The 15,897-nt window shown below is 38.5% G+C and overlaps 1 protein-coding gene across 1 annotated transcript in view; it reads left to right on the plus strand.

Annotated features, from left to right (window-relative positions):
• Nucleotides 1-2,247: 2,247 nt before the first annotated feature.
• Nucleotides 2,248-15,897, plus strand: part of IARS2 (isoleucyl-tRNA synthetase 2, mitochondrial) — a 44,094-nt gene continuing 30,444 nt past the window's right edge. The window contains exons 1-8 of the mRNA XM_027564472.1: nucleotides 2,248-2,633; nucleotides 4,391-4,513; nucleotides 9,302-9,461; nucleotides 10,336-10,484; nucleotides 10,569-10,618; nucleotides 10,700-10,809; nucleotides 10,897-10,987; nucleotides 11,333-11,448. Of these exons, the coding sequence (XP_027420273.1) occupies nucleotides 2,367-2,633; nucleotides 4,391-4,513; nucleotides 9,302-9,461; nucleotides 10,336-10,484; nucleotides 10,569-10,618; nucleotides 10,700-10,809; nucleotides 10,897-10,987; nucleotides 11,333-11,448 (1,066 nt within the window). The 5' untranslated portion in view covers nucleotides 2,248-2,366. The remainder of the gene's footprint in view (nucleotides 2,634-4,390; nucleotides 4,514-9,301; nucleotides 9,462-10,335; nucleotides 10,485-10,568; nucleotides 10,619-10,699; nucleotides 10,810-10,896; nucleotides 10,988-11,332; nucleotides 11,449-15,897) is intronic.

The raw sequence follows: 15,897 nt of genomic DNA on the forward strand, positions 1-15,897 counted from the left end.
TTGGGCGTCCTGGACACCCCCACCTTTGCTCCCCTAAAGAAAATTTTATGCAGAAGTGTGTTACTAGCGCTTACTTTTTTTTTTTTTTTTAAGCACTTTACCAGATTCATAAAAGTGCCTGTGACTTTCATTTGCCTGATGATAAGTCCTGGAAGATTGTCTTCCTAGTAGAATGTATCATATTAGTTTTTTTTTTTTTAAGCATCGAAAAAACAACAACAACAACAACCCAACCTAATTACGATTTTTATTGCAATGCTGAAAGTTAAAACAAGCCAAAACAAAAATTGTCTGTGTATTTATTTAGGCTGTATTTCTGGTGCACGGGAGAGCTGACCTGTGGTGAAAACAGCACTGTTTTTTTTTCTTTTTCTTTTCTTCCCAGTATTCAAAAGCATGGCACCATGATTAGAATATGACAGAATAAAATAATATGGCAGAGTTAATAGCAAAGGTATCAGTTGCAACAATAAAGGTAAATTGTTTAAACTCATCCATTTAAAGACAAATTTTCTGATTCATTAGAAAGCCAAACCCACTCTTTTATCAGAGTAGAATTCAGGGTGAGAAAAATTATCAAAGGAAACAGGGAGTTTGCATTGTTAAAGGTATCCTTCATATTAATAAATATACTTTATTTTTAAACATTTTAAAATTAAATAATCCATGACCACAGTCTCATTGCTCAAACAGAAAAAAACTGAAAGACTCCACAGCCATCTGCTCAGGCCTTTGCTTTTTTCGCCCTAGTTTCATATGCTTTATTTTCTTTTCAGTTTTTTAAATTGAAGGAAGATTCATTAAGTTCTATAGTGCTTTACAATTTTCAAAAATTTCATGCAGAGTTTCTTATAATCCCATAATAACATTTTTCTCTCTGCTGCTATATTGCCCGCCATCACTAGTTTTTCTATATTTATGTCTGCTTTTCTGTTTATTGACTAGTTTGTTGTATATTTTAGATTCTATATATAAATGATATCACACAATATTTGCCTTTCTCTGACATTTCGCTTAGTATAATGACCCCCAAGTTCATCCTTGTTGCTGCAAATGGCAAAATGTCATTCTTTTTTAAGGCTGAGTAATATTCCATCGTGTGGCAGGAGAAATATCAATAACCTCAGATATGTAGATGACACCATCCTTATGGCAGAAACTGAAGAGGAACCGAAGAGCCTCTTTTTTTTTTTTGAAGAGCCTCTTGATGAAAGTGCAAGAGGAGAGTGAAAAAGCTGGCTTAAAACTCAACATTCAAAAAACCAGGATCATGGCCTCCGGTTCCATCACTTCATGGCAAGTAGATGGGGAAACAGCGGAAATAGTGACAGATTTTATTTTCTTGGTCTCCAAAATCACTGCAGATGGTGACTGCAGCCATGAAATTAAAAGATGCTTGCTTGGAAGAAAAGCTATGACCAACCTAGACAGCATATTATAAGGCAGAGACATTATTTTGCCAACAAAGGTCCATCTAGTCAAGGCTGTGGTTTTTCCAGTAGTCATGTATGGATGTGAGAGTTGGACCATAGAGAAAGCTGAGCAGTGAAGACTTGATGCTTTTGATCTGTGGTGTTGGAGAAGACTCTTGAGAGTCCTTTGGACTGCAAGGAGATCCAACTAGTCAATCCTAAAGGAAATCAGTCCTGAATATTCATTGGAAGGATGCTGAAGCTGAAGCTCCAATCCTTTGGCCACCTGATGCGAAGAACTGACTCACTGGAAAAGACCCTGATGTTAACATTGATTGAAGGCGGGATCATTGAAGGCGGGAGAAGGGATGACAAGAGGCTGAGACGGTTGGATGGCATCTCTGACTGGATGGACATGAGTTTGAGCAATTTCTGGGAGTTGGTGATGGACAGGGAAGCCTGGCGTGCTGCAGTTTCCATGGAGTCAGAGTCTGATAGGACTGAGCGACTGAACTGAATTGGCAAATTGCAGTCCAAATGGATGGGGATACGCTGTATGTGTAAATTACACAGCAATTTTCTAAGACTTGGAATGAAGAGAAAGAATGTAAAATATTACATTTATAATTTTATATTAATTACATGTTGAAGTGGTAATGTTGGTTATACTGAATTAAATAAAGTAAACTTTAAAAGGAACGCGCCATGATTGAAACGTGAGCTTGTGGCGCGGGCCACACCTCTTCCCGCCCTCGTAGTCGGGAAAGCTGCCGCCAAGATCCGGATGTGGATCGCTCCCCGGGCCGCGTTGCGCTCCCCGCCTCTTCCCCGCCCCGCGCGCGTGCGCACTCCCGTAAGGCTCGTCTCCGTACTCTAGGCTCCCCGTTCCCACAAAGCCCGGCCGGAGCCGAGGCCCCGGCGCCCTCCCGGACGCTGGGGTTGGCCTGGCCCGCCATGCGTTGGGGGCTGCGCCCTCGCGGTCCGGGGGAAGCGGCCCTGGCCGCGGCCTGGAATTTGTGGGTGCCACCCCGCCTTCCTTGTCGACCTCGCTGGCGAGGGACAACTGGGAGCCTTTTGGTGCGGTCAGTCACCGGGGCCAGTAACCAGCCGCAGAACTCGAGTAATGGCAGCTATCGGGACACGGTGTTGCTGCCGCAGACCAGCTTCCCCATGAAGCTGCTGGGCCGCCAGCAGCCCGACACGGAGCTGGAGATCCAGCAGGTACGGGCGGGCCTGTGCTCCGCGGGGGCCGGGAGCGGGGCCTCGGGAGGGGTCACGGGCCCTCCCTGGAGCCACGCCTGGGCCACCCACATCCAGGGCAGGGCAAGGCAGGCCCGGCCGCAGGCTCCAGGCCCTCTTGGGCCAGAGGTGTTGCGATCAGACCAGTGGGAATCATGCACTTCCCACAGGTTGTTCTGGGTGAAAACACAGGTGCAGAAACCTCTAGACAAGTCCACTAGAGGTGGCGGGTTCCAGACCGGAGTGCTAAGCCGGGTCTCCTGCATTGTAGGCAGAGCCACCCACCTACCGTCTGAGCCACCAGGCAAGTCCAGCGGTCAAACAGCTATGCTCAGATAGCATGGATGGAATACAAATGCCAGTTTTAGCTTATACAAAACTAGTCGAATTTGGGCTCTTGTCCAGTGATTTTGTTTAAAGTAAATTAACATGTACACATATAAATAATGCGATCCTGAGAAGAAGTTGAAGTTCACTTTTATGGTATCAATAGGTCCTTAGTTGGAAGGTGGCTTGTTTGAAGGGTCAGGTAGCTGTGGTTACTTCGTCTCAGTCCTCTTCCTCACCTGTGCTTCTGTCTCCTGTATTAAACTGAACTTTCTAAGGCCAGAAATTCACTTGTTAGTTTGTGTAATTCTAGGGTCTTTAAAAATCCCTGATATTTTGGATATATGGGATTCATGGGGTCGGAAAGAGTCGGACACTACTGAGCGACTGAACTGAACTGAACTGAAATATGCTTAGCTTAAATATTCTTATGACAGCTCTCAGAGTTCCAGACTCATAAGCCTGTTTTGGCCATCTAGTTTTTTAAGTGTTCCATCCAGTACCTTCTGTATTTCTGAAATTGTGACAGTTTCAGATACCTTCTTGTATAATCTTCACACCAGCTTGGTGGGTTGAATATTATTAATTTTTTTTTTTTTTTCAAATGAGGGAATAGGCCTACAAAGGCAAAGTGACTTGGCCATCGTCACACAGAAGATGAGGGAAGGGGAGTGGGATTGCAATCAGTGTTTTTCCAGACTGAGAGTAGCAAGTATTGAGGCCAGAGCATAACAGGAATAAGATATGAGAGAAAGTGTGTGTGTGTGTGTGTGTGTGTGTGTGGTGGGGAATCTACAAGTCCTTCAACATGGAGTGGAGGGGGATGGAGTTCTGAGACAATGACCAAGAATTCTGTGGTACTAAACCTTTGTAGGGCTTCCCAGATGGTGCAGGGGTGAAGAATTGCTTGCCAGTGCAGGAGACACACGTTCAATCCCTGGGTTGGGAATATCCCCTCGAGGAGGGCATGGCAACGCACTGCAGTATTCTTGGCTAGACAGTCCCATGGACAGAGGAGCCTGGCAGGCTACACCCCATGGGGTTGCAAAGAGTCCGACATGACTGAGAGACTAAGCACAAACCTTTTAGGGTGCTGTACACCTTCATACAGAGCTTAGACTTTAAACTGAAGTCTGCAGGGTAACTGTTGAAAACTTTTAAAAGATAAGTACTCAGATGTGTATTTTATTTATTTTTTATGTTATTAGAAGGAGTGAAGTTTTTTTTTAATAAAACATTCTTAAACTTATTTTCTAATTGGAAGATGTGCATTTTAGAAAACTCACCTTGTGTTTTAGAGTTGAAGATATTGGAATGTGATAGGAAATAAACTGGTGCTGAGTGTTATTTATGGCAAGATTAAAGTGTATGTGTTTATGTGATATGCAGACATTGTTGTTCTTTTTAAACAGAAATGTGGATTTTCAGAACTTTATTCTTGGCAAAGAGAAAGAAAAGTGAAGGCTGAATTTTGTCTTCATGATGGACCTCCTTATGCAAATGGTGACCCTCATGTTGGACATGCTTTAAATAAGGTAATTTATAATTTTGGATATAAGATGTGGGGGAAAATCTTTATTTAAATACACTTTGGAAAAGAGTATATTCTAACATTACAGCAATTATGTAAATTTGCATTGACATAAACTAAAATGTCTTAATAGAAAGCAGCAATGAACAGTTTTAGTACCGTGTGAAAAATAACATCACTGGTATTTGCTTTGAACTTATTTTATGTTAATAAGTATCATATTATTCAATAAATAATTAATGAGCATCTGTTATGTGCCAGATATTGTCTAGACTCTGGGGATAACAGTGAACAAAATAAGGATAAGTCCTGTTTTCATGGAGCTTGTGATCTAAACAGGAAGGCACAGAAGGATAAGTAAAATGTTTAATATGGTAGGTAGTTGCTAGAGACTGAATATTTGTCTCCCTCCCCTTGCAAATCATATGTTGAAACCTAATCTCTAATGGTGTGTGGAGGTGGGGCCTTTGAGAGATGATTAGGTCACAGAGCTCCCTTGTCCCTGTATGCTATGTGAGGTTACAGTGGGGAAAATGGGGGTCTATGAACCAGAAAGTGGCCCTTACCAGATACTGAATTTGCCAGCCCCTTGATCTTGGACTCCACAGCCTGTAGAATAGTGAGAAAGACATTTCTCCTATTTATGCCACCCCATTTATGCTAATTCTCAGACACTCTGCTGATGTCCAAGAATTGCTTGGTTGTATGTGTGGGAACCCCCCCTGCCCCCCACCACACACACAATCACACATACAGACAGACGTATACACACACATAGAAATTCTTCTCAACCCAAACTGACTAAGAGATAGTAATAATAAGTACTTTAGAAGAAAATATAAGAAAGGGAAAACTAATAGGGCAGGTCAGTTGGGCAAAGTGCAGTTTTACTGAATTGATCTGGGATGCCCCCTTCACTGAAAAGATGACATTCCTGTAAGGTCCTCAAGGAAGCAGGGGGGTAAGCTGTGGGGTATTTGGGGTAAGTATAGCTAAGTGAAAGAGGAGAGTGAAAAAGCTGGCTTAAAACTCAACGTTCAAAAAAACTAAGATCGTGGCATCAGGTCCCATCACTTCATGGCAAATAGAAGGGGAAAAAATGGAAATAGTGGCAGACTTTATTATCTTGGGCTCCAAAATCACTGTGGATGGTGACTGCAGCCATGAAATCAAAAGATGCTTGCTCCTTGGAAGAAAAGCTATGATCAGCATATTAAAAATCAGAGACATCAATTTGCTGATAAAGGCCCATATAGTCAAAGGTATAGTTTTTCCAGTAGTCATGTGCAGATGTGAGCGCCGAAGAATTAATGCTTTCGAGTTGTGTTGCTGTAGAAAACTCTTGAGAGACCCTTGGACAGCAAGGAGATCAAGCCATTTAATCCTAAGGGAAATCAATGCTGAATATTAACTGAAGGACAGGTGCTGAAGCTGAAACCTCAATACTTTGGCCATGATGTGACAAGCCGACTCATTGGAAAAGACACTGATGCTGGGAAAGATTGAGGGTAGGAAGAGAAGGGGCAACAGAAGGTGAGATGGTTGGATGGCATCACTGAATCAGACGGAGCAAACTCCGTGAGATAGTGAAAGACAAGGAAGCCTGGTGTGCTGCAGTCCGTGCGGTTGCAAAGAGTCGGACACAGCTTCATGACTGAACAATAGCAATAGCTAAGTGCTTCCCATGTGGTTCAAGTGGTAAAAAAATCTGCCTGCCAATTCAGGAGACACAGCAGACACAGGTTAGAGCCCTGGGTCGGGAAGATCCCTGGAGTAAGAAATGACAACCCACTGCATCCGTGTGTGTACTGAGCATACACACACAGTGCCAAGTACAAAGGCTTGAGGTGAATTTTCTTGGTGTGTTTGAGGAGGATAAAATGAGGTTTTGGTATCAGGGTGATGCTGGCCTTCCAGAATGAAGGCTTCCTGCCCTCATCACTATTTTGGTTTCTATTGCTATAATTTTTTTTTTTTTGCCAATTGCAAAATTTCAGAAGGTTGAAGCATAACAAATTCTTCTATGTCTGGCTTCTTTTACTTGTGCAGTGTTTGATATTCATACATGCTGTTATGATGTCAGTAGTTGATTCCTTTTTAGTTGTCAATAATTGTAGAGAAGCATTCCATTGAGAGAGTGTACCACAATTTATTTACTATTTTTTTCAGTCCTTTATTTTTATGTGTACTTTAATGGAAAGTTTGGAGAGGACATGACCTTGGACATCTGTCTGTATTTTCACCACCAGAAATCTGGTCATTGAACAAGTCAGTGTTGCTATTAGAGCAGAATTATATTATAATATGTATTACATATTGTATTAGACCTTCCATGGCGGCTCAGACAGTAAAAAGTCTGCCTGCAATGCAGGAGACCTGTGTTCGATCCCTGGGTTGGGAGGATCCCCTGGAGGAGGGCATGGCAACCCACTCCAGTATTCTTGCCTGGAGAATCCCCATGGACAGGGGAGCCTGGTGGGCTATAGTCCACAGGGTCCCTGAGAGTCAGACACGACTGAACGACCAACACTTTCTTTAACTTTCTTTCATTGTATTAGACCATTTAATTGTATTGAAAACGTCTAAAACTTTTGAGATGTTACACATATTGCACATTTCTTGGTATAAAGTTTGTTAGCTTCCACAGAGGCCAAATCATGCTGCTTGATAGCTCATTTTCAAATTATTAGGCATATTACATCAGATGGTAAAAAAAGCATTTATTTCTTTTCATGGATAGAACTGAAGTGCTTTTTTTTTTTTTAAGTGCACACTATTTGAAAGCAATTTCTTTCAAATTTTGTTTTAGTTAGAGTTTATATTTGAAGTAATTATAGATTCAAGTGCATTCGTTAAGAAAAAAATAGAGAGGATTCCGTATACATTTTACCCAATTTCTCCAGTGGTAAAATCCTGCAAAACTGCAGTATTATATCATAACCAGAATGTTACATTGATACATTCAAGATACCGAACATTTCCATCAAGAATCCCTCATGATGCTCTTTTATAGCTATATTTATTTCCCTCTTTTCCCACCATCTCCTTAACTGTTCTCTACATCTATATTTTTGTCATTTCAAGAATGCTATATAAATGTAATCATACAGTTTTGGGGGGTTAACTTTTTTCACTCAGTGGTATATATTGTATATTTACATCTCAATTTGGACTAGCCAGTTTTGATGCTTATTACTGCTGGTGGCTAGTAAGGACTGTATGAGATACCACAGTCTAGAGCATATGTGCATGCTTTCCTTTATTCAGTTAAGTACTTGTAGAATAGGGTGTATATGCTTAGTCGTGTTCGATTCTTGTGACCCTGTAGACTGTAGCCCGACAGAGTCTTCTGTCTATGAGATGCTGCAGGCAAGAATCCTGGAGTGGGTTGCCACTTCCTTCTCCAGGGGATCTTCCCAACCCAGGAATCGAACCCAGGTCTCCTGCATTGCAGGCGGATTCTTTACCGACTGAGCTACGAATAGTGGCAGTCACCATTCTAAATGCTGGAAGTTTACAGATGAAGACAGATGGGAGCTCTGATTTCAAAGAGTTTGTATTTTCCAGGAAGGGACAGATAAATAAATAAAACAACTTCAAATAGGGATAAATAGAAAGGATGTTATTTATATTGATTGATGTAAGTAATATACATAACAAAGAGTATACAAATCTTAAGTATGTATCAGTAGATGAATGTTTTTGTTATATGACTACCCCCAGATTGCAAGGCCCCCTGCCCTTTGGTAAGAAGTCTAAAGGAGTTTTACATAGAAGTTGTGAGAGGAATGTGTATTATCTTTTCTACTTTTGAGAGACATGGAAGGGAAGATATATTTTTCTGGACTACTGCATTATTTAATTTTGGGAAGAAGGAATTGAGCCTGGAGCCAAGTCTGTCCTTTGCCTTTGAGCCTCCATTTTTCAGTGGGTATATATATTTTTTCAAATTTGCTGCCCGGCAACCCACTGCAGTACTCTTGCCTGGAAAATCCGATGGATGGAGGGGCCTGGTAGGCTGCAGTCCATGGGGTCGCTAGGAGTCGGATAGGATTGATCGACTTCACTTTCACTTTTCACTTTCATGCATTGGAGAAGGAAATGGCAACCCACTCCAGTGTTCTTGCCTGGAGAATCCCAGGGCCGGGGAGCCTGGTGGGCTGCCGTCTATGGGGTCGCACAGAGTCGGATACAACTGAAGCGACTTAGCAGCAGCAGTATCTTAAGATGAGCTAGTAAACAGTTACAGAACTTTACTAAGAGATCTACTGTGTTATTTAGGGTTTTAGTAGTAACAGAGTTAAGCATAATATTTCATACTCTAAGGGCATTATAAATTCTGCCTTGATTCTGTAATATTTATGAGCTAAATATACATAATATTATATATAATATTGGATTATTCACATAAATAATTTTTTTCCATGAGAGTAAAGCAAATTATAATTTTTTACTCTAATTTTTAGGAAGTTCAGATTATTTCTTAAAGTGGTAGTGTGGATTGCTTATTTGCATACTCCAACTTAAAAAAAAATTAGTAATCTTGGATATAATGTTTTTCACTTTGAAATCTTTTGTAATTTGATTTCTTCCTGGGGGAGTTAATGACATTTTAAAAATCAGATATTTGTTATGCTTGTATTTATGTAGAACATAAGTTGATTTAATAGGTAATTCTATATAAATCCTTTAAAGTTGGATTTTATTAGTGTTTTAAAATGATACTAAGAGAACATAAGTTGTAGGCCACATGCTTTTTGTATGAATGATGATTATCATTTCATCTTTGCAGATTTTGAAAGACATAGCCAATCGATACCATATGATGAGGGGTTCCAAAATACATTTTGTTCCAGGCTGGGATTGTCATGGGTTACCCATTGAAATCAAAGTATTATCAGAACTTGGTGGAAAAGCTCAGAATCTTTCAGCTATGGAAATTAGAGAGAAAGGTAAGTAATCTCTATTTCTGTTTCAAAATGTTATTTGTAAACCATAGTTCCTTGGAAAAGTCAGGACTTTATCAAAGACACTTGTTGCTTTTTGTTTTTTGCTATTGTTTTTTCACTTATAATGAGATCAGTTGGAAACCACTGTGTCACAGAAGATTCAGATTTTGTGTAATTGACTTTTGTGAGAACTTTGAAATTATTATTTTTGTTATTGTTTTTATTTACTTTCTTGGCTAGAACCTGTTGACCTATACCTAAACCAAAAGTAAATTTTAAATTAAAATTTATTTAGAAGTCTCTTTTTCGGTCCTTTCCTTCAATAGAGTGAGTCAAGGAGGACTCGTCTGATCTTATCTGTTAAACTATTGTATAATTGGATATGATTTTGAAGATCTCATACTTCTTGTGAAACAGTATGATTGGTTACACTAATTAATTGTGTGTGTGTGTATGTAATGAAATAATTATTCTCTGACGTTTTCTTAAATTATGAAGTAAGAGTAACTTTTCCAGTTTGTTTTTTTTAAATGTAAGATCATTTTATGATCTCTGAATAATGGAAGAGACAAATTTTTATAATTTTTGTATATTTTTTTATAATTTTTAAAAATTTTGAAATTTTAGTTAATTTTAGAATTTGTTGTAAGTTATCTGCTGAATACTTTTAACTTTGAGGATAACTTTACTTTTAAACATTTTTATAGTCTAAATTTTGTGTAATACCTGCATTTAGAGAGATACATGCTAAGCTGTATTCAAGAATTTTAACTCATTTTCAAATTGTGTGTGATGCTTTCATTTAGAGATATACATGCTAAACTGTGTTCAAGAATTTTAACTCATTTTCAAAAGGCTTTTTGTTTATTGATTTTAGCTAGATCATTCGCCAAAGCGGCAATTGAGAAACAGAAATTGTCATTTATTCGCTGGGGAATAATGGCAGATTGGAATAATTGCTACTATACTTTTGATGGGAGATACGAGGCCAAGCAGTTGAGAATTTTCTACCAAATGTATGATAAGGTAATAAAGTTTTTTTTTTCCCTTTGAGTATGTTGAATTACCTGTTACAGAATTCCAGCTTTCATATATCTTTGTCTTTTATAGGGCTTGATTTATCGATCTTACAAACCTGTGTTTTGGTCTCCTTCATCAAGGTATTTATGTGTTTTGGGTAGCTAAAGTGGAGAATTTTGTGGGACTTCCAAATATTTATGTTTAATGTTTTTAAACCTTAGGACTGCATTGGCTGAAGCAGAACTTGAATATAATCCGGAGCACATCAGTCGCTCAGTGTATGTAAAATTCCCTCTCCTGAAACCTTCTCCTAAGTTGGCATCTCTTCTAGGTAAGATTTATCCGTTGTTTGAGTTTATTAAACTTAAGGAATTAAAACATTTGATTTGCTAGCATATTTGAAATTTTATTTTCACAGATGGTTCATCTCCTGTTAGTTTTTTAGTCTGGACCACACAGCCTTGGACAATTCCAGCCAATCAAGCTGTTTGTTACATGCCAGAATCAAAGTAGGTATATTACAGCAATCTTTGTTTTGTCCACAAATAGGATCAGTTCCATTTTTTAGCATTATTTTGATCTTATTGCATCCTCATTATCCTCTTAAAATTAGTGAATTATCACTTAGTTTTTATGTTCATATAGATTTTATTAAGCTTTAGAGAATACTACTTAAGACCTTATTTTCCAGCTTCTTTGGAAAAGAAAACAGAAATGTAAGGAATGAAGTCCTTTGAAAATAGTACTTTTTTTAATCTTAGTTAGTTTTTCTGAAGTGATTCGAAACGTTTAAAATGTTATCTGTGGTTTTTCCTTTTTCATTGTTAGCAGCTTACTCCTCAATTTTATTTTAGGTATGCTGTTGTGAAGTGTTCCTCATCTGGAGACTTGTACATTCTAGGTGCAGATAAAGTAACATCTGTTGCTTCTACTTTGGGAACAACATTTGAAGTTATTTCAACATTTTCAGGTGAGGATTTACAGATACTCTGACAGTCAAAGTCATTAGAATACTGGGTTGATCTGCATTCAGTACCTTGCTGAACATTGCTCATTGTGAATAAAACAAATATGGCTTCTGCCTTTCTAGAATATATTTTATATTGATCAAACTGAAGGAGAATATACATTAAACATGATAGGAGCATAGAAAATATGAACATTGACAAAGTCACAATAGTTGAAAAAAATATTTTTGACAAATATCCAGTGGAAAATTAGAAAAATGTCCTCTATACAATATAAAATGTGCAAATTTTCCTTTAAATTTTTATTCAAAAGTAAATTACTGAAAACTATTTTTATCTGATTTGATCAAAAGAGCTAGGAAGGAAATAAATCCCATTTATTTTGGGGTATATGATTTTAATAAGGAAACTGAATAAATTCTGAAAGTTATTTCCAAGATAGCATTTCTGTCAAAAGAATCCTTAGTAAGCTATAATTTGGGACTCCTAAAGTAGTGGCTGATTTTGAGATATAACTATGGAAATCTAAGGAAGTTTAAAATAACCTTTGATCTTTAGGGATGGTATATCTTTGAGTTTCTTATGAAAGAAAAAAGATCACAAGTTCAGTTCAGTTCAGTTCAGTTCAGTCGCTCAGTCATGTCCGACTCTGCAACCCCATGAATCGTAGCACGCCAGGCCTCCCTATCCATCACCAACTCCCAAAGTTCACTCAGGCCTCCCTATCCATCACCAACTCCCAGAGTTCACTCAGACTCACGTCCATCAAGTCAGTGATGCCATCCAGCCATCTCATCCTCTGTCGTCCCCTTCTCCTCCTGCCCCCAATCCCTCCCAGCATCAGAGTCTTTTCCAATGATTCAGCTCTTCGAATGAGGTGGCCAAAGTACTGGAGTTTCAGCTTTAGCATCATTCCTTCCAAAGAACACCCAGGGCTGATCTCCTTCAGAATGGACTGGTTGGATCTCCTTGCAGTCCAAGGGACTCTCAAAAGTCTTCTCCAACACCACAGTTCAAAAGCATCAATTCTTCGGCGCTCAGCCTTCTTCACAGTCCAACTCTCACATCCATACATGACCACAGGAAAAACCAAAAATGGAAAGATTGTCCAGCTGAATAGAGAAGACCTCAAAATGTATCAGTTCAGATATAAGCCAGTTAGAGGTTTAAACAATCTTAACAAAAATCAAAAAGTTTTTAATGTCAAAGGCATAAAAGAAGCTGCAGAATGTTTAGTATTTAATACCATTTGTATCTTATTGGTACATTCGGTAAGTTAGAGGATCTGGTATATTCTTAAGTGCATACCCTTCACTCACCTCTTTTTTTAAAAAAATTGATATATATAGCATTGTATTAGTTTAGACATTTGGTATAATGATTTAATATTTGTATGCATTGTGAGATGATCATCATAATAAATCCAGTTAACATCATCATCACACATAGTTAAAAAGTTTTTTTCCTTGTCATGAGAACTTTTAAGGTCTATTCTCTTCAGTTCAGTCACTCAGTCATGTCCGACTCTTTGCGACCCCATAGACTGCAGCACGCCAGGCTTTCCTGTCCATCACTGACTCCCAGAGTTTACTCAAACTCAAACTCAAACTCAGTACTCAAACTTGAGTCGGTGATGCCATCCAACATCTCATCTTCTGTCGTCCCCTTCCCCTGCCTTTAATCTTTCCCAGCATCAGGGTCTTTTTAGATGAGTCAGTTCTTCGCATCAGGTGGCCTAAGTATTGGAGTTTCAGCTTTGCAGCAGCCCTTCCAATGAATATTCAGGACTGATTTCTTTAGGATGGACTAGTTGGATCTCCTTGCAGTCCAAGGGACTCTCAAGAATCTTCTCCAACACCACAGTTCAAAAGCATCAATTCTTTGGTGCTCAGCTTTCTTTGTAGTCCAACTTTCATATCCATACATGACTATTGGAAAAACCATAGCTTTGACTAGACGGGTCTTGTTGGCAAAGTAATTTCTTGCTTTCTAATATGTTGTTTAGGTTGGTCATAACTTTTCTTCCAAGGAGCAAGCACCTTTTCATTTCATGGCTGCAGTCACCACCTGCAGTGATTTTGGAGCCCCCCAAAATAAAGTCTATCACTGTTAACTTTGTTTCTCCATCTATTTGCCATGAAGTGATGGGACCAGGTGCCATGATCTTAGTTTTCTGAATGTTGAGTTTTAAGCCACTTTTTTCACTCTCCTCTTTACTTTCATCAAGAGGCTTTTTAAGAGGTTCTGTTCTCTTAGCAGCTTTCAAATATACAATATAGTATTATTAATTACAGCCCACCTCTTTTTTAAGTGCAGAAGATAGTAATAGACTTCATTGACATTTTAGATGTTGTTACAGAAGTTGAATGGCATGCTCAAAAGGTTTGTAAAAGTATAAGGTTAAATTTAAAGATCCTTTTTCTAGACTGCTTAACTGTTTCAAATTATCACTTTGTAGAGAATTGATGGATTGCCATTTTGATCCACCATGTTTCAGAGCAATTTGTATACTTTTCATTTCTGGCTGAATAATCTAAGAACAGCTGGCTTTCTATTTACTAAAGTAGTAGGAATGTTGAACAGCTGAAATGGAACATTTTTGGGGGGATAGATTTTCTTTCCAGAAAGAAATGTCAATTGTTTCTCAATCATCTGGGGATCTTTGTTGGGAGGTGAGGAAGAGTATTAAGTATTATAAGCACTAAGTATTGGGGCTAAAGGAAAGTTCATAGATAAAGTTTACTTTGCTCCAAAGCTGTGGTTTCCATACTAAAAATGCGTAAAGAGTACAGCATAAGGTTGTAGAGACTGGTGTTACTTGTCAATCTGATTTCTAGAAAAGGAATCAAAACACAAACTAAAGAGTTGATTTCTCTAAAAATCAGTGCTGACTTTTTCTCTCTTAACAGCATTAAAATTTGCATGGAAAAGAATGCATCCTAAAGTAATTTCCCTAGTAATTCAGGTATTTCCTGGTTATAAAATGCCAAGTCATCCAAGTGAGACAGCAAGGAAGGCTTGTGATTTTCTTCAGAAAAGGGAATTTTGTCAGGATTTTATAAGAAAATGTCAGTTTTTCTCACACCTCTTACCCATTGTGCTGTTTTAAGCAAAATGAAATCAGCAAAAGAGCTGTCTTTTCTATGAAATGTCCAAAGTTAAAAGATTTGTGTTCTTCTGGTGATATGTCTAGGCAGTATAGTTTTTATTGCTCTATGGCTAGAAAAAAGGATCATAGAAGTGGAGAAATTTATAAAGGCAGTTTTTTTTGTTGTTAAATATCATTTAGTTTGGAAAGATGAAGAATGATTTGTGGGGAATATCTGAGGCATAAGGGGGCCATTGACCATTCTTCAGTTATTAATGCTAAGAACTAGATAGAATAAACAGACCTATTTAGTATGTTGGGCAAGTGGATGGGTAGAACCAGTGAATCATTTTAAAGCTTGAAACCGTTTATTTTTAGAATGTATGAAAGAAAGATTAGTTTGTGAAGCTCAACTCAAGAGGCAGTAAAGTTGGGAAACAGCAATGGTGTAGAGGGTTTCCCTGGTGCCTCAGTGGTAAAGAATCCACCTGCAGTGCAGGAGATGCAGGTTTAATCCTTGGATCAGGAAGATCCCCTGGAGAAGAAAATGGCAACCCACTCCAGTATTCTTGCCTGGGAAATCCCATGGACAGAGGATCCTGGAAGGCTATAGTCCATGGGTTTATAAAGAGTCAGATATGACTTAGTGATTACGTGATAACAACGACGACAGAAAACTTCATAGATGATGGGTATGGTATATTATTAAAGGGAGCTAGAGTTATGTACAATATTAGAGTCAGACTTGCCTTTGAACTTGAATTCAGTCATTTGTTAGCCATGTAACCTCAGACAAATTGCCTATATTTTCTTGTTTTCTGATTTGTAAATTGGAGATAATGTTAGCTGTTTTGTACTATTATGAAGGTGAGGTCAGAGTTTATGTTGAGTCCAGTGTACGGTGGGTACCCAGTAAATGTCAGGTATTATTTATCAGATCTTACCTTTTCAGGGTAACATTATGAAAAGCAACAGCAATGAGTTCCCATAGAGATAGTATTAGAACCTGCTGGTCGTTGACCCACTGATCTAGAATTTTTTTGTCCTCTGTTCTAAAAGGCACATAACTGTACATAAATTAGAGGAATGTTCTTGAGTTCATTTGATTATCTATTTAATTTAATAATTACCAATACTTTAAAGCATTTACAGTGCAGCAAGTATTGTGATATGTTACCCAAAATGCTTAACATGCATCAACCAGTTTATCCTCACAGCAGACCTGTGAGATACAAACTGTAATTACTTACAGTTTATAGATTCCTGAAAGTCGCAGAACAAGTAAAAGGGAAAGCCAGAATTTGAGCCCAGCCTTGTCTCAGATTTTGCTCTTCTCAGCCTGATATCTGTTGCTTTCCTTGAA

The sequence above is a fragment of the Bos indicus x Bos taurus genome, chromosome 16 (assembly GCF_003369695.1).
Source record: "Bos indicus x Bos taurus breed Angus x Brahman F1 hybrid chromosome 16, Bos_hybrid_MaternalHap_v2.0, whole genome shotgun sequence".
Classification (NCBI taxonomy): Eukaryota; Metazoa; Chordata; class Mammalia; order Artiodactyla; family Bovidae; genus Bos; species Bos indicus x Bos taurus.